The sequence below is a fragment of the Aspergillus candidus genome (genome assembly GCF_002847045.1).
Source record: "Aspergillus candidus strain CBS 102.13 unplaced genomic scaffold BDW47scaffold_4, whole genome shotgun sequence".
Taxonomy (NCBI): domain Eukaryota; kingdom Fungi; phylum Ascomycota; class Eurotiomycetes; order Eurotiales; family Aspergillaceae; genus Aspergillus; species Aspergillus candidus.
Genome location: NW_020194009.1, coordinates 758,885 through 776,968, shown reverse-complemented (window position 1 = coordinate 776,968; position 18,084 = coordinate 758,885). Strand labels below are relative to the sequence as shown.

At 49.2% G+C, this 18,084-nt stretch overlaps 4 protein-coding genes across 4 annotated transcripts; all 4 read right to left on the bottom strand.

Annotated features, from left to right (window-relative positions):
* Positions 1-221: 221 nt before the first annotated feature.
* BDW47DRAFT_133159 (alpha/beta hydrolase) lies at positions 222-1,665 on the bottom strand (the record flags this gene model as incomplete). Its single annotated transcript, XM_024817761.1, has 4 exons — positions 1,435-1,665; positions 1,245-1,383; positions 1,080-1,188; positions 222-1,029 (listed from the first exon to the last, which is right to left on the bottom strand). Exons 1-4 carry the CDS (start codon positions 1,621-1,623, stop codon positions 222-224), a joined length of 1,245 nt encoding a protein of 414 aa, XP_024675704.1. The 5' UTR covers positions 1,624-1,665.
* A 1,014-nt stretch (positions 1,666-2,679) lies between these two features.
* BDW47DRAFT_99575 (uncharacterized protein) lies at positions 2,680-3,914 on the bottom strand. The gene is made up of 3 exons (XM_024820900.1): positions 3,879-3,914; positions 3,244-3,814; positions 2,680-3,192 (listed from the first exon to the last, which is right to left on the bottom strand). Exons 1-3 carry the CDS (start codon positions 3,897-3,899, stop codon positions 2,954-2,956), a joined length of 831 nt encoding a protein of 276 aa, XP_024675703.1. The 5' UTR covers positions 3,900-3,914; the 3' UTR covers positions 2,680-2,953.
* Positions 3,915-4,622: 708 nt separating this feature from the next.
* BDW47DRAFT_99573 (DUF2855 family protein) lies at positions 4,623-6,634 on the bottom strand. Its single transcript, XM_024820899.1, has 3 exons — positions 6,332-6,634; positions 5,481-6,285; positions 4,623-5,431 (listed from the first exon to the last, which is right to left on the bottom strand). The coding sequence occupies exons 1-3, from the start codon at positions 6,520-6,522 to the stop codon at positions 5,135-5,137; spliced, it is 1,293 nt and encodes a 430-aa protein (XP_024675702.1). The 5' UTR covers positions 6,523-6,634; the 3' UTR covers positions 4,623-5,134.
* A 1,853-nt stretch (positions 6,635-8,487) lies between these two features.
* On the bottom strand, positions 8,488-16,897 carry BDW47DRAFT_133157 (iterative type I polyketide synthase; the record flags this gene model as incomplete). The annotated part of the gene is made up of 7 exons (XM_024817760.1): positions 8,488-9,476; positions 9,530-13,489; positions 13,556-14,721; positions 14,784-16,101; positions 16,157-16,425; positions 16,478-16,622; positions 16,679-16,897. 7 exons carry the CDS (start codon positions 16,895-16,897, stop codon positions 8,613-8,615), a joined length of 7,941 nt encoding a protein of 2,646 aa, XP_024675701.1. The 3' UTR covers positions 8,488-8,612.
* Between the last annotated feature and the right edge of the window lie 1,187 nt (positions 16,898-18,084).

The following is an 18,084-nucleotide window of genomic DNA, read 5'->3' as shown; positions in this document are numbered from 1 at the left end:
GTTGTTATTAGAACTAATCACTGATCCCTTGAAAACCTGCAGGGTCAGGAGATCAGATACATGGAGTCTGCAGTATTTAGATAATTAGTGCTGATTTGGACAAGTAGATTACCTGAGACTACTATCTAATATTATTCTAATCTGTACTTGAGATTATATATATACATTTAGAATCGCATTGAAACAAACACAAACCTCCACAGATGACACGACAGGTGCTCTCAAAGCTTTGGTCGTTTTGGTATGGTTCCCATATGAGTTTTCCATTGCTCATCGATGCTTGTGCGGTCCTGGTGTGAGACAGATCCCCAGGCGTTTTGAACCGCCAGGCTGTGAGACTCCCAGCACGATAGTTCCGAATCAATGAAATCGGCGCTGGCCTGCGCACTTTCTTGGACAAGCTCCATGGGAACCAGATGTCCGCACGGAAGAACGGTTTCCTTTACCCGCCCACGAGACACACCCCCGCTTCCCCCAACTCCGCTACCGGTAAGACGTAGCTTTTCCCGACGAGCATCATAGGAAGAAAGATCAGAGTCCCTTCCGAAGAGATACATGACCGGGGGTCGTAGCTCTGGCAATTGACGGAAGATTCGCGGAGGCTCGGGGCGGTAGAATGGGAAGTTCTCGATATCATCCGGATGCATCTCCTCCTTAGGTGATCCACGAGCAAGGCCGGACCTTTCATCGACATATGAGGATCGCAAAAATGTAAATAATTCCTGTGACTTGGGCGTCGTCAAGGTTACAGCGGGTGGTTGGGCGCCGGTTTCACTGGTCGTGGGATAGAGATTTGTTGGGAGATCGCGGAGTCCATATTCGATCCATTTATCGAGTACTCGAGAATTCCAGGCCTGATAGAACCGACTAGATCTGAACTTCTCTGCCGCGTCGGCGCGAGAGGGCCAAAGATCACGCCTATATGTAGACGGTAAAGCATATTTACGGCTCGGGTTTTCTCTTTGAATGACAGGATCTATGAGAATAAGTCCCTGAAACAACGATGGATGTATCAGAGAAAGATGGGCCCTTTATTCGGTCAGGTATCATAGCTTCTGCATAAGCTCAATCCCACTTACATCTGCATTCCACCCATGCTGTGACCAATTCCAATGACAGGATGGGTGATTTGGTCCTGAAATTGATTCAACATGAACAGCACGTCCCGCGCGTGATCAAACCAGCTAGCTATAACAAAAAGGTTCAGTCAGAATCTTTGACACACGATCACGCTGAAAACTTACGATCGTCTCCAAGAATCCCTTCGTTCAGAATACCGCTTTGACCCTGTTGAACAACGTCCGCAATCCAAATTGCCCGAATACGTCGTTTGCGAGCTCGCAGTCTTTCGTAGATATCGTCCCAAAGGGGCTCGTATAGCTCCTAACACTTTCTTAGCCTCGATCATCGCCTCTACAGAGGAGGATGTATAACCTTGGGAAATCCATTTGCATGCGCCCCGATAAGGGTGACATCTCCATCGTTAGGACAAGGATTGTCATGCGGGACATACTGCTTGACTGCCAGTCGAAGGTCCCGTTCGTGCCCTAGCTTAACTGCCCCTGGTCGGTCGCGAATATTTTGCGCGCGGACTTCATGGTTGATTATGCGAAAATGAGACATGGTCCGCTCACACCGCAATGCTAATCGATTGATCTTTGATAGTTGACTTCGACGTAGTACCCAAAACATGTTGAAAAAAAATGTTGAACAGAGGGATGTATATAGGGGATTGGAGAAAACACAATATCATGATTAAGTGACCGAGGCGTGCCGAGGTTCAATGGCCACAGCAGGGCGTTCCCTCCAATTTTGTCCAATCCCGAGGCAGTCATATTCACGTTGTGGATTCTCATAGAGAAGTGATGATCCCCAAATTCAATGGGGTCCCGTAAAACCGTTGGAAGAGAATATTCATTTCCCCAATTTGGGGATCGGGGAAGTGTAGAGACGCTTGAATACTTGGCACACGATCCACATTGCCAATGGATTCGGGGCGGGTTGGAATTGGAGATTAATAATCTGACCTGCTAGGCCGGGTTGAAACTGATCTATTCCTTAGTAGTTTTTTTTTCAAATATCAAGCAAGGAAAACAATTCAAATTCTAAAATCAAAAATATATAATAGTATTAGTATGAATATGGTCACTCAAGTGTGTTAGTATTAGCTTGTTGATGTCTTGCTACTTTATTAGTGTTATTTAATGCGGATTAGTGTGGACTCTACCCGGGTAGGACCCAACTCATTGCGGATGCAGTGGCAGATCTTGGGAACTGAACTTGTTGCGGGTTCAGTGCGGGTTTTTCGGTTTGGTGATGACACTCTACTAAATGATTTAATCCTAAGTCCAGTCCGCACGCATTGGAAAAGCCCCCATGCGATAGCCCATGTTGGTAGGTGCTACTATTATTACCTGGAATTAGTTTATTAGAGGGTAGTAGTATATAAATTAATTGAATTAATTAATTAAAAAAAAATAGAGAGATTGATAAGGATATTTAAGAGATAATTAGAAGAAGAAAAATAAATTTATATATAATAAATTTTTATCCTTGTTAACACGCAGGTAAATCTGATTCTGACAGATGTTATAATTAATCAGGATCTGTCCATGTAGATAGTATATCACAAGAGATGTGAGGCTTCCTGTGGCTCCTGCCAGGACAGACAAATGAGCGGGCACGAAAGTTGATTCTACCTAGGGTGGAATATCTACTAGGGTATAGGCAGGAAAAATAATTATACGAGCAAAAAAATAGATCTGTTGCAGTGCTTCCGGGAAACGGTGTCAACCCAACTCTTTTAACAATTTCGACCAATATCCAATAGCCTACAGTTAGAACTGCCCGAAATATCGGCATTTCTGCACCCATCACCTAGATGCGTACTAGATCATGCGGTTCTTGGGCCGCTGTGCCCTTGCACAGAAGGCCTGGATAACAAGAAAGACCACTAGACTGGCTTTTCACCTAGAAGAGCGAAGCTTCCTTCCTTGTCAACTTTAGCATAACAATGGCCATCGTATCCGGCCTGTCTGCTGGTCTTCACTGCCTCTCTCGCTCGCGGGCGCATCTGCTTCTCATACTCTCTGACAGCGTCATCCATGGACTTGTCACCATCAGCACCCGACTTGATAGTATCCGCGAGTTGACAGGCATCTACAATGGCATGGTTCACTCCCTCGCCGCGGTCTGCTCAAATTAGTTAGAGTTCCATTCTCTCACGAGGAAGATAAGACTTACAAATCACCATACAATGGGCCGCGTCGCCAATCAAGGTGCAAGTGCCATTCCAATTGTCCCACTCAACAGAGGGCCAGTCGACCAGGTTGACTTTTGTAACGACGGTGTCATCCGGCAACGAGTCAACAATATCACGCATGCGAGGGAAGAATGGCCGGCCCTTTTGTTTGAACACTTCAAGTAAGGGCTGCTTGAACAGTTCCGCATCCGCATCAGAAGCCAACCAGGAAAAGTAGACCTGTGCACGGTAGGGCCTCCCAGGAGAGGTGGGAGTGTCTAGCAGAGACCAAAAGACAAAGGTATCTGTTTCTGGGTGCGTACCCATGAAATAGAGTGGATCGACGTGGTTTTTGAAATAATTGACTTGCTCTTCACTCATAGTCACGGCACAGCCCACCGCATTGATAGGAAGGCGATGCAGCTCGTGAGTTGTGGGCGCGAGAAACTTGCGGACCACGGATGTCGAGCCATCTGCACCCACCAGTGTTTTTCCTACAGTAGTCGAGCCATCAGTGAACTCGGCTCGAATACCACCCTCTATTTTCTCAATCTTGACGAGTCGTTTGCCCCACTTCAAAGCGAGTTAGCCTTGGGTTAGACAAGAATCAACGGAACAAAAGGAAATCTTGACTGACCTTGATGTCCAGACCCTCCATGAGGGCCGTCCGGATTCCGTCCCGTCTCAGCCTAAGTCTCTTGCCTTTTGGAACGGACTGCTCGACTTTTCCAGTCGCGCCGTTGATCCATGGGACTCCGCGGACCTCATCACGACCGACGGCACGATTCACCTGTGCTTCACAGACGCGATCATAAATCTCTGAAAAGATATGCGCTTCCCACGTAGTCAGAGTGGAGTGGATAGAAACGCCCCATCCTTGATTGCGAACGTCCGGGGAATCATCGCGCTCAAAAATTGTACAAGGTACCCCGTGGCGTCGTAGGGCTTGGGCCAGCGTTAAACCGGCAATGCCTGCTCCAATATACAGTTTGTCAGCACTCGATTCCAATTCGAATGTTTAATGACTTGAAGCCATACAATGAGGACGCCCTCGCATGTGGGGTTCTGTGCTGAAAGATTTGAAGACATAGCTGGCGGTTTGATACTTTTTGGCTATGAGACAATAAATTGTGGATTTTGGTCGGGCGTCGCGATGGCCTTTATATAGCTGTTTCTGTGACTATATATCATCTTCCCTGACCACTTAGAAAACAGGGGCTCGGCACAGTCGTGCCGGGAAAGAACATTGAAAACGTAACATTGTCTTCCCTGAACAAGCCGGGCGATTTCTTAGTTTATATACAAGCTGGTGGACTGGGCCCACAGCAAGTGCAGATCTTCCCCCTTCTATCCGTCGGAGGTTTCAAATGCGAGGCTCTGGCCAGACTCTGGTGTCGTTCAGATCTACAATTCCGCTGAGTAATCGGAAGCCGGAAGTTGTGTCTGGCTCCGAAACAGTCCTCCACGTGCTGTTATACAATCTGTTACTGTTGAGTTATTTTTTTTCTTTTTAGTTCCTTAGTGAAGATCGTCGAACTAGGGCGGCTGGGCAGGCGTATTAGGGTGGCTGAGTTACATCGCGCAACGATGGGTGTTACCGCTTATTGGGTTGGATTTCATGGCGAAGAATGTTGCGCAGACGTGCGCTGAAGCTCCGAAGCTGACATATGTTTTTGTCACTGAGGATAGGGGCAGTCTAGGGTGGAAGGATAGCAAATCGGCGGTCAAGCGCAGTGAAACGAAGCTGGTCCAGAACCCACAGCCGGTTTCTTATTTTCCTCTGCTGTTCGGTGTCGTGGTGATATTTTTCTGTGGCGTTCGCCTTTAGGGCTTGAGTCCCACGGCGGCCGACAACCTGGATAGAACAATAGTCCCATATGTCTGTAATGAGATCTACAGGACATAAACCAATCCTTGTTCGGGTCTTACTGCACCATTGGAAAGTCTTTCCCATCCCCCATAAATCCCATTGTCTCCAGCAATGCCCTGCCCATAGGCTAAACGCATGTCAGGGATGGCGCCGGAACGGTGTGCTAACCATTCCTTCCACCTGCGCGAAACATTTCCGAAATATGTTGCAGCTCCCTCCCGGTCGATCACTGTATCCTGGACGCCGGAGGTATTATACTGGATCTTTCCAAGCGATGCCATAGCTGCACGGGCAGTCTGGACTTCGTCCGCCGTGTACACCTGAATAAAGTCAACACAAGGCCCCAGACGCAAAGTCAGCAAGACAAACCTTCTGTTGACTGCCCACCTGCAGAATGACAGTTTTGCAGGACGGGAGTGCGGACTCTCGAAGATTGTGGCATATCTGACTAAGGACATTATCCCGCGCTCCGCAGTCGACAATTACCAGCTTCGATGGCTGTAGACCCTCGATCCACTCAGTTGCTTGGTCAATTTCGGCATATGTCAATGTTTTGAACATCCCCCCCCAGCCTTTTCTATCTGTCATCGCCTGCAATGCATCAGGCGATGAAGTGACCTGTACCAAACCTAGGGGCCCACTTTCGCTGGGCCGGTCGAAAAGACACCATGAAAACGACCGCGCAACCTTGGTCGACGCGCCCAGAACCATTACAACAGCGTTCGAGAGATCAGCATCATTCGTAGACCAGGGGAGTTTACTCGCTGCGCCAAGCGGATGAACTGGTTCTCGTGCGCGCGGGTCGGGAGAAAATACATACTCACTAAGCAGGTATCCGGCGACCCAGACCCCTCGGAAAACCGTGCTCCATGCCCTCCCATCCACCTCTTTTTCTTCATCAGGGAGTACCTGTTCATAGCGATTGTATAAAGGCATAAGCTGTTGTCTATGGTTGCTAACCTCCACCCAGTGGCCTTCAGGATCACTGCGTTCCAAGCACAGGAGAGTGGGCGACGTGGAGGTAGGCCAGTATCCCCAGATAAGGGAGCCTGGGATCATACCAGGGACATTGCTCTCGGTGACAGTAGCGTATCCCCATGCCGGGACAATACCCCAAGACGATTGATCGTTGTATGGGGCCGGCGCGGTGTGTGGAACGGGGTATGTTTTCCACCTGTGGCTGTCAGTGGCAGGGAAATATGTAAATCCAGGCACCATACCAATATAGTAGATCTCCACCACGGGCATAGCTGAGATTGTTGGAAGTCAATCCTAGAAGGGTTGGCCGCGCACGGAGCGATGAGAAAGGCAGGCTGTGGTCTGGAGATGAAAGGTTCACCACAGCGTGCTGGCGGTTGTCGGCCTTGCCGACAACGTGGGTCATTTCGGGATTTGTAGCAGGGGATATCATCCTGACGACGGCGAAGAACAGGAGGAGACAGAAAAAGTGGTGGGGCTGAGGCGTGCGGCCTCCTCTCTCCTACTCTTCGTTGTTTTCCATGTCTGCCACTGCTTTCGTCGCGGGAGACGGTAGACAATTTCCGTGGGTGAATAGTGGAGGGTGGGGAGCGGCGTTTATAGGTGCGGGAAAACACCTAACCAAGTGCGCTACTACATAAAAGGCGCTTGGGGAAGTTGAAAGCTAGTAATCTTTTTTACTAGGGGTAAAGTTCAGAACCTAAGCTAAACACAACAGGTGTTTCATATATGCAGAAATTCTCACAATAAATTTTTAGTTGGCTGACATTTAGCTGCCAAGTGTATGCCATTCCAGTATTGAATATCTACTAACATCAAGTTTCCGGTCTAGTGTCTAATCTTGATGTCGTTGTATCCTGCTGCCGTAAGAGACTCCCAAACCCATCATGTTCCTCTTCCCACTTCTGCAAGGTAACATCCACCCCAGCTACAAGATGATGCCAATACCCATTTTCCTCCTCAATCGCATCTAATATATCAGACAAAAGCCTCAGCGAACCCGTGACACTATCTGCCGTCAGGTCCGTTAACGTGCGCAACTCCCGTCACAACGCCCTCATGCTCATCACCAATAGCGAACCAATAAACGTCCGTTGCAGAGTAATGATATCCCCATCTCTGCGGGAAACCGGATAAATTATCCTAATAGTACTAGCAATTTTGAGCGCATCCACCGAACATCTCCGTCGCGACTCGGCGACTAGTGACGGGGTCAAGTCCTGCCTGTCAGCCTGGGCGATGGCTGCTTCATGCAGCTACAGATTCAAGGCGCAGAGATTGAGGAGTAAGCTGAAGGTGGCTGGGTCCATGCGCGAGGCTTTTGCACTGAGGTGTGCTTGCAGAACAGTCATGCCATCATTAATTACCTAGCCGAGAGCGTAGTGGCGGTCCCAGAAGCCTGACCTGAAAGGTGGCGAGTCCGATTCTGCGACCGTTTTTTGCATGACATGCCGCATGCACTGTCTACTGAGTATTGCCACCAGCACCAGTCCGCTGTAGAATAAGATGTGTGACGGGCGTAAGGTTGATATTCTCGGTTAGGAGCGGTTTATGTGTATCTTCGAAGTCTGGGCCATATTAACCGGGAGGGGCGAGATTAACTTCGACCTAAATGGTCAGTTGGTTCTTTGTCTGCTGGGATGGAAATAAAGGAAGCATAAGATAGAAAGACGGCAAAGACGTACTTGGGCCAGATTGATTTGGCATGGTGTGCCGGCTCGCATACTCATATAGGTCTCCCAAATATACAACGCCCACAACGACCGTCGTTATTGCTCGACCACAGCTTGCACTTGTGTTGCTTGCAACATCATATGAAGGACCCAGCTACTGCGGCAAATCGAAGCCGGGCGATCGAGGTGGTTCAGGTCCAGCACCTGCGCCAGTCGGATTGCACGACCGAGAGTCATCCAGGCGCGCGTAAGCTGTTGGTCATTGTGCTCATATCGAAGGGTGAAGACTAAGCACCGAAAGAGATTTAAGTCGGCATAATGCTCGCTCCGCTTACACAGATCGGCATACTGGCGTGCGAGATGGTGACGTTGATGCTGTACGACACGCCAGGATCAGGATTCAAAAGTTGAATCCAGATCCACCGTATTTTGAGGTCTAAATTTAGTCATGTTTTGCCTACTAGTCAGACTTCCTACCTGTTTGTGGGTTGTGCCTAGGTCTATATACGGGATTAGGACTTACCAGGGTCATGATATTAGCGGTCTGGTCAGTGTGTCCTTTTGGTTTAGTTGGTAATATGTTGCCCGAGCCCGTACCATTACACCAATCTTGCATGGCGGCCTATTGGTCAGGCAAGCTAGGGCAGGATAATGGTGAATTGTAGACTACTACTACTACTACTACTACTACTACTACCATGTCGAGGTGAGAATAATTCTTTCAGCGACCATAGCATGAATAATATAAAATGTTGCCATTGCAACATGACGTACTAAGCCCTCTAGGGTCTAGACATCCCCTCTATGCGCGGAAAGGCCTTTGTAAAACGTCCTCTGCCCCAGCGGAGCTTTACGGACTGTCCTCTGGTGCTGTTTCGGTTGAGAATCGCGCATACCGGCTGACTCGGGCGACCTTCGTACTAAGCACGATGACGCTATTCGACCCGGTTATCTCCAGAAGAGGAATATCAGCCCCCAAGCTCTTGGAGAGCCAAGTCCTGAATTCCATTGCCACCAGCGAATCGACACCGTTTGAACTGATAGACTTGGTTGGATCGATGTGGGCTGCGGGAATAGACAACAACGCAGACAATTTGTTGCAGATTCCAGCTGAAACCACTTCGGCAGCATCCTCCAGCGTAGCTGCAGCGGCGAGGAGCCCTTGAACCATCTGCGTGGGATCTTCATCTGAGCGTGCGCTGCGAGAATCTGAGCTGCTCTGAAGGTGACGGAACATGGGGTAGCTGATGTATGTTGGGGGTGGAATGCCGCGCTGACGATAAGCTGCCCCGGTGGACAAACCAGTCACCAGCTGCGCCCCTTCCGGAGTAACACTCGCATCCATTTGCGAATAGATCACAAATTCAAGCATGCCGTGGATCTCGTCTTCGCGGAGAACCTCTAGGATAGCTGTGGTGTGGCGCGCGTATTGTTCGTTTTCCGCCACAAAGCCGACCGACAAGACACTTCCAAGATCGATACTGGCGGCAGGCTTGCCTTGGGAAACACGGTATCTTGCCAAAGCATCTTCAAAAGTATTTCCAGCAGCATAGTTTGCCTGACTACGATTTCCAATAATACCAGTGGCGGAAGAAAGGAGGACAAAGAAGTCCATGTCCTCAGGCAACAGCTTGTGAAGGTTCCACGATCCTTGAGCCTTGGGTTTGACTGCCCCCTTCCAGTCGCCGTACGACATGTTTTCGAACATTCCGTCCTATTACTATTATTAGTGACATCAGTCTCTTTGTGGTTTCTTTCTAGTCTTACCTTGAGAACCATCGAACATTGAATGCATCCCTTGATGGGTGGCATCGATGTCTCGCATTCCTTCACCACGGCTCTCATCCGTTCGTTGTCAGAAACATCGCATTTGAAGATTTTGACTGTACAACCGTTGGATTTCAACTGGTCGAGCGTCTTCTGAACTAGCTCCATAATTTTACCAGATCGTGAAAGGAATATGAGACTCCGGGCTCCGCGGGAGGCCATCCACAAGGCAAAACTCCTCCCGATACCACCCAATCCACCTGCTAGAACGTAGGAGGCGTTGGATGGGAATTGCAGAGGCGGTGTCGGCTCAGGAATTAAGGGCACAAGGTCGTCTTCATGGGGAACAAAGATAATCTTGCCCAAACTCTTACCAGCCTGCAGTAATCGGAAACCCTCTTCTATTTGGGAGTAATTCATGAACGTGGTCGGCGTTGCATCGCGAATCTTGCCTTCTGCATACAAACGGATAATGTCCTGGGTGAGTCTTTTCACCAGGTCCGGCCGATACTTGATCATAGTGGGCAATTCCACACTGGCCATGGTAACATTCCGAAGGAACGGCGTCAATTCTACCTTACCATAGGCTTGAGCATCCTTCTTTCCAATCTCGATGAAACGACCAAATGGTGCAATGCAATCCCACGAGCGACGGAGAGCTTCATCCGACAATGAATTCAAAATCACATCGACGCCTCTGTCCTTGGTATGCCGCATGACACCGGGAGCAAAGTTGAGATCTCTGCTGGAAAAGATATGATCTTCGGGAATTCCATACTTCTCAACCAGGATTTCTCGTTTCTGTGAACTTGAGACTGTCGCAAAGATTTCAGCCCCAACGAGCTGGGCATATTGTATGGCGGCTTGGCCCACACCTCCCGCACCAGCATGGATAAGGATGGTCTCTCCCTTTTGCAGACGAGCAACATCGTCAAGACCATAAATGGCTGTTGCAAAAACAACAGGCAGACCAGCAGCTTCTTCAAGCGGCACTTCATCGGGCACTTTGACCAGGATATTTTGATCGACACGACCGAAGGTATGCAAGCATCCAGTCGAAGCCAAACCGCCCATGTAAACAACACGGTCTCCTGGCTGGAATTCGCGCACGTCGGAGCCCACACGAGTCACAATGCCAGAGCCTTCACTACCAAGACTATAAGCCATGTGCTCTCCCATTGCAATCATCACATCACGGAAATTTAACCCAACAGCCCGGATGTTGACCTCGACCTGGGTATTCTCAATAGGCATGCTCTGGGCTTTATCTGTAACCCACTGCAACTTGCTCAAAAATCCGGGCGTAGCTATGCTGAGCTTGATTGGATGGACAGCATTACCGAGGCGCTTCATTTGAGGTGCAGGCTTCGAGAACTGAGCGCTTAAGAACCCATTGGCTTTGGCATGATCGACAAGTCTGTTGGTGTAGAATATCCCACGGCGGAACTGATACTCGGAGTTCCTGTCTCGTTCGGATGTATATGTCAACCAGAATTGATGCTCGAAAAGTTTCCCGATGACACGGGCTTGCTCGTTGGGGTCAAGCATGTCAAGAATCGCAAACGGAATCAAGTTTGCGTCTTCAATATCTCTTTCCCATCTCACGGTTCTCAACAGACCAGTAATAAGCCCAGCCTCTGGCTGCTTGTCTGGATCCCCAGTCACCCAGAGCAGACCTCCACACGTCGCGACGAGATGGCGGATATTCAAATACTCCTCTTCCAGAGCTTCAAATAGAACAGGGCGTTCTAGCTCCACAACGGCAATACAAATACAATCCGTGAGGTCCACATCTTTGAGGTTGAGAGGATGCATCACTTGGATATCTGTCAGGCCTAAATTCTTGTGCAGCTGAGCCTTCATAGCTGACACGAGTGGACTTTCGGATGGTGCAGACAGTGAGATAATTTTCACTCGCTTGTGCTTATCACCATGGTCACTCTTCTCAGCCACTGCAGAGCATATGAAGACTGATTGATTTGAGTACTCAAGGTTTCGGGACTGGGGCATGTCTATACCAATGCCGGAGAATCCAGCATTACGCAGGTGTTTCTCCCACTCGCATGGCGGCACGAACGGAGACCACTTGCGGCTTTCTTCAACGCCCAGCCACCATCCAGAAATCTGCCCGAAAGACAGTGCTGGTCCGAGCCTATCTTGTCTTGTTCCTTCTTGCAAGACCAATCTGCCACCAGGCCTCAGCAAGGCACGGACATTTTTCAGCGTCTCCTCGAGATTTGATGTGGCGTGAAGTACGTTGCCAGCAACCACAATGTCGTACGTGCCAATTTCGATGTTTTGTGTAGAAGGGTTTAATTCGATGTTCAACGTTTGGAAGTCTAGGACATCATTCCACAGACTAAACCGGTCCTTTGCTTTGGTGAAGAAACTGGCAGAGACGTCAGTGTAGCAGTAATGTGCAATGCGAGAATCAGTACTGCTGCTACGTTCTGATCGAGGGCTCAATGCCTCCAATAGCACAGCGGTTGAACTGCCGGTGCCAGCGCCGATTTCTAAGATTCGAAGCTCGGGAGAAGTATGGCCCAGAAATCTAAGATACTGTTCTAGCTGGCAGGGAAGGTCTCCGAGAGTCGCCAGATAGTCGTAGACCTGATCCATGATATTCCCTTCATCTCCGAACATGAGCTCCAGAGGGTCGACCTCTTTCTTCAATACGGGAACGATGTTGGTCCCCATACGGACAGCTAGCGCGCCCTCGGCATTGTGCTCTTCCACTGACCGGTAGAGCTCACTCTTCAGCCGTGGGTTACGATCCATTCGTTCCCACAAGGTATGAGGCAGGCCGTTGATCCGATTAGCATGCAGTTCCTCCGCCTGGTATTCCAACCAGTCATAGTAGCGACGGAAGTGACCCTCGAGTGAATCTTTGGGAAAGTCCTTCAGCTCCTTGAGTGCGTCTGTCACCATCAACAAGACTGCTGCTTGATGTCTACTGTTCCAAAAGCGATCCAACTCGTCATCCGAGTTAGGAACCTCAACCAGGTTCAAGAATGACTTAGTGTCCAAGAAGTTGACATCGGGCTGCCAGACCAAGCTGTGACATAATTTTCGAACTTGCATTGACGTATTATCGCCAGAGTCTAGTGGAGTCAAACGGAGACCATCGATTGAGATGCACCCTCGGTTGGTCTTTCCGTTCCAAACTTTGACATCACACTCGAACTTCTCGTATGCGATCAAGCCCGCTTTGCCACGGCCATAGAATGTAGTTCCTGGGGTCGAATCGATATCCGCAGATATTGTGACCTCCCGAATAAATGTCGGCACGGCCGGCTTCTCCAGAGTGCCCTTGTTGTTGGTCACATCTACAACGGCACCGATCAGGAGATGAATCATGCTGTCCATAGTGGCGGGATGAATGAGGTGCGGGTGGAAATAGTTCCTCGGCATCACCTGGCTGATATCGGGGACAGTTACTGTTCCTGTAACAATTCCTTCGTTATATTTCCCTGTCTTGACATTCGATGCATTTCGGAAAAGTGGCCCGAAGGCCAGACCAGCTGTTTGTAGATTGTCGTAGGTCTTCTTGAAATCCATCGGGACCTGGCATGACTGTGAAGCTTGATTCCACAGAGCCTGCCAGTCTGCTGCCTCTTCTTTGGCTTCTCGATCACCACCCAGTAGTTCCTTTTTGTTCTCCAATTCTACCGAGATATACCCCGTGCAGTGTTCTATCCAGTCGTCAGCACCGGGGTTGTACGACATAACTTCGAACCGCCTCCATACAGACGACCCCCACAGGCTCGTCTCGTCCATCCGAGTTAGGGAAATGGACGTCTCGATGCCATCTTTACTATCTGGGATAATCAAAGCTTTCTTGATGGCCACGTTCTTAAACTTGAAGCGGAGGATGTGTGACCCTGGCTCGGCCAGTTGTTTCACTGCTTCGATGGCCATGATAAGATACCCCACTCCAGGGTACACAAAATTATCGGTGACCTAGTGCATGTTTAAGTTAGTAATTACCCCGGCGAGTGATTAAATCTTGAATTTGGTTCAACCTACCACGTGGTCCCGCAGCCAAGGGAGCTCGTCGAGCCTGAAAATGTGCCTCCACTTAGGATTCTGGGGGTTCCAATCAGGAACCGGGGCGCCAAGAAGGTCATGACGAGGAGCCGTTCTGAAACGGATGTTTTTGGCCAATCGGCTTATGTACAATGTTTTATCGGAATGATTGAACCGATAGGGTGGCAGGTCCGTTAGCATCATGGGATGGGCCTTCTCCGTCGGTCGAGCTGCCCGGTTGACAGTATCAATATCAATCTGACAGCCCCGGGTGTACAGCTTCCCGATGGACCTCAAAAGAACCTCAATACTAGGGTTATTCCGATTTAGAATGGACAAATATTCAACGGGAGATTTCACGCTATTGGCAGTGATGATCTCCTTGATTGGACCTTGCAAGGCGCTGTGAGGCCCAATTTCGACGATCTGATCGACGAAGACCTTATCCACTTTGGAGTTCACTTTGAGAGATCCCTGGCCGTGTGAAATAGGGTCCAAGCATAAACCAGCAAGGCCGCCAGTAAATCGAACAGGCGACACAAGGTTGTCTACCCAATACTGTGCGTCCAAACTAGTGGCCTCTACTCTCTTTCCGGTTAGTGATGAGAACATGTGGGTTTCATGCGGCAGACTTTGGGATGGACCAGCCAAACTACCCAAACAGTTGAGGTAGTCTTCCGCCACTTCTTTCATATGAGAAGAGTGGTATGCATTTTGCACGCGAAGTTTTCGGGCGAAGTGGCCATCTGCAACAAGGTCTGCCATGAGGCTATCCACTAGCTCCTGATCTCCGGAGACTGTTTGGCTATTGGGGCTGTTGTAGCATGCGATGACTAGCTCACCTGTGCGTCCATTGCGCACTTTCGTTAGATAGGGCTCAAGCTTCTCTTCATTCAACCCGACCGCCAGCATTGCCCCTTTAGCAGAGAGTTGCTTGGCAGAAACTTCTCCACGGTAATATGCTACTTTCCAAGCTGCCTCCCGAGACAATTTTCCGGCTGCGTAGGCGGCTGGAATCTCACCCGATGAGTGTCCTATCACTCGTGTTGGAAAAATGGCCCAGCTGGCGAGGAGATCAACAACGGCAACCTGTACAGCAACGCACGAGGGATGAGCGATCTCCGGCGAATGCACTCGAGAGGCTTCCTTATCTTTGAGAAGCTCATCTTTGACAAGTCAGTATAAAGTCACCTATTATGGAATCTTCAAGTAAAGGATTATTACCTACCAAGAAGAGACCATGGACTTCCCAACGACTTCATATATTCCGTCGCATCTTCCAATGACTTCCGAAAGGTGGGATAAATCAGCAGCTCTCGTCCCATGGCAAAGTGCTGTGCACCTTGACCAGTAAACGCGAATGCGACCAGAGGAGTATTGCGTGAACGAAGAGGCTTCGATACTCCTTCCGAGAGTTTTTTCACGAGCTCTCCCCAGGAATCAGCGACCACGAAGCTCTTCCATGGTAAAACCGATCTCTTATTGGACAGCGTGTATGCCAAGCTACCGAGGTTGTCAATTGTCTTCCCATCGGGCTCACTCCGTCGTTTTTGAATCAGATAGCTGCGTATATCTGCAGCAATGCGATTGATTCCTTCTTCATCAAATGCAGAAAGTGAATATAAGAGAGCGTTGCCCTTGCTGTCAGATTCCTTTCCATTCGGGCCAATCAATTCATACTCCGAGAGGCCATCACTGGTGGAGGTTCTGCTCTCGTGGGACGATAGGTCGCTTGCCAAACCCTGATACCGTGCGTGAGCTGCACTGATGAGTCGATCAATTTCTTGCTGCGATGGGATAATGGAAGTAGACTTATGGTTGCCGGTTAGTCGGGTATCCTGAAGAAAGTGGTAGGCATCATCCATAACACAATGAGCGTTTGTTCCTCCGACACCAAACGAGTTGACTGAAATTCGACGAAGTCCTGATTTTCGAGGCCATCCAATGGTCTGCAGTGGGAATTTGATGTTCCATTTTCCCACTGGGATGCGGGGGTTGATCTTCTCAAAATTCTGGTTCGGGGGGATCATAGCATTCTCCAATATGTATATCGATTTGATGACCGCCGCAACTCCGGAGCCACCTTCCAAATGCCCGACATTAGATTTGAGTGCTCCTATGTAGACTGCCTCTTCCTGGGACGCGCCAAACACTTTAGCGATTGCACTGGCCTCCACAGGATCACCCGCCGCGGTTCCAGTGCCGTGTGCCTCGACGAAGGCCGTGTCCTTCGGGTTGAGGCCAGCCTCCCGGTAGACATGACGGATCAAGGCTTCTTGTGCCACAGCGCTAGGGTTGGTAATACCTGGTGTGCGCCCATCTTGATTGACGCCCGTGTTTCTGATAACAGCACGGACAGTGTCGCCATCTCGCAGAGCAGAAGAGAGTCGTTTGACGACAATACTCGCAACACCTTCACCACGGGAGTATCCGTTGGCTCTATGGTCAAAACTGAAGCACTTGGCGTCAGCACTGAGGAAGCCATGATGACTCTCTGCGATGATATCTGCAGGGTACTCCATGATATTTACACCACTGACAACTGCCTGGTACTGTTAATCTAGACATGTCAAACAAAAACGGGGGTCGGCCGAGTCATACTATATCACTCTCGGAGCTCCGCAGACTTTGTGCTGCCAGGTGCAATGCAACCATGCTACTGGAGCATGCAGTATCGACAGTCAAACTAGGACCTTTGAAGTCGAAGAACCAGCTCAATCTGTTGGATATAATCGAGTTCGACACTCCTGTGACCTTATATTTGAGAGCGCTCTCTAAGTCTGCATTCAAGACTGCAAGATGGTCGTGATTAAATCCAGTCACATAGACTCCGGTCCTGGACCCAACTATTTTCTCCATCGGAAAACCAGCTACTAACGTAAGCATATCCTGCAATTCTACATCATGGACACAGAAATATACCGTTTTCGAGAGCATGGTAAACATTTTCCATGACAAGTCGTTGTTGTGGGTCCAGCGTCAAGAGCTCTGTCTTGATGATATTGAAGAAGGTGTAATCAAAGGATGCTGGGTCTTCCTCCAGGAAGTTACCTCCTACGTTATGGAACTAAAAGTCATTTAGTGTTGAACGGCACCTGCGATCTTAGCAGTTGATACACGTACGGTTCCACCGTGCTCTGGGTCAGGATGCCAAAAAGCGTCTGCATTCATCCTTTCAGAGGGAAACGGCGCCATTGCTTGTCGGGCTCTGAGAAGAAAGTCCCATAGTCTTTCGGTGTCTGTCGCCTCTTGAGGCCCTCGAAAGGCCATGCCAACGACTGCAAGAGGTTCCATTTTGAGTGACGGGGTGTCATAACCATCTTTAATATCGATGGAGCCCATGTTGAAATTGATGTCAGGTTACAATGATTCTGTTCGGGTGATTTATTGAAAAGAAAAATCGAAATTTACTCATTCGAGGTAGATCACCCGCTTAAATACTCAAAGCCTGCGGCTTTTGGATGGCTGGCGATGTTATTCACCTTCAGCAACTCGGATGACTAGTGCATCCAAATACAGACAGGGATTGAAGTGTTCAGAGCTATGGAGTAGCGCGCCTCTCCAATGGTGCTCCGCGGTACGACATTTGAGAGAATAATAATTGTTGAAAACAAGAATCAACATGGATTACAATATGTCACCGACACTCGAGTCATGGTACATTTTGAGCATGGTGGTAATTCGCGTCAAAAATTTTATTGGCTACTAATGCCCGAACAGACATCCCAGTTGGACCGAAGGATTGACTCCTCACTTGGTATCATCGTCTATGCCCGTTCTGCTGTTCCCCGAATCAATTGTGCAATCCTCTTCATCTCGGTATGGCCGCGGGGAAAATCTTCACCATTTTGGTGGAAGTATTCCGTGACCAATTCGGCCTCGCACAACTTGGTAAGATTCAAACCATGGTCTTCATCTACCTCCTCCAAGCAGCGGACATGGAGAGTGGGGATATCAATGAGAATACCATCCAGATCCGCATGATATCTAGTGATTGCCTCGATCCCGTTTGATAAACATGGTCGGCCATCAATAGTGACTCGGGATTCCAGCGCTGCAATATCCTGTCTAATAGCAGCGGGGTCATAGGTGTCGTACTCGGACCGCTTCTTGCGCACCCTGGTAGCCGAATCTCTCAGTAAAAGATTTGATACCTCTTCCATCGCCAATGAAGCATGGTCAGACTGGCCTAAAGATTCTCCCTTGACTTCTTGGGCAGGGATAACTTTCAGTGGTGTGACTCCATTGATGAAGATAGCAAATCGGAACGGTCGTTCATCGGGCAAACTGAAAGCATTTTTCTGACTGTCTCGGATGATAATCTGAGCGGCCAGCGCGGTTCCACCGGAGTAGGCCAAGACGCCGTCAAAAGGACCTTCTTGCTCGATCAACTGAAGTAGATCGTCCTCCGCTTGGGTAACCGAAGCCGGTTGCAAAGGGTTATAGTACCCGTACAGTGGTGTATCTGGAAACGCCGCTGTATACAGAGACCAATTGCCTATTGGGTGGTTAGGTGATTAATTCGCTGC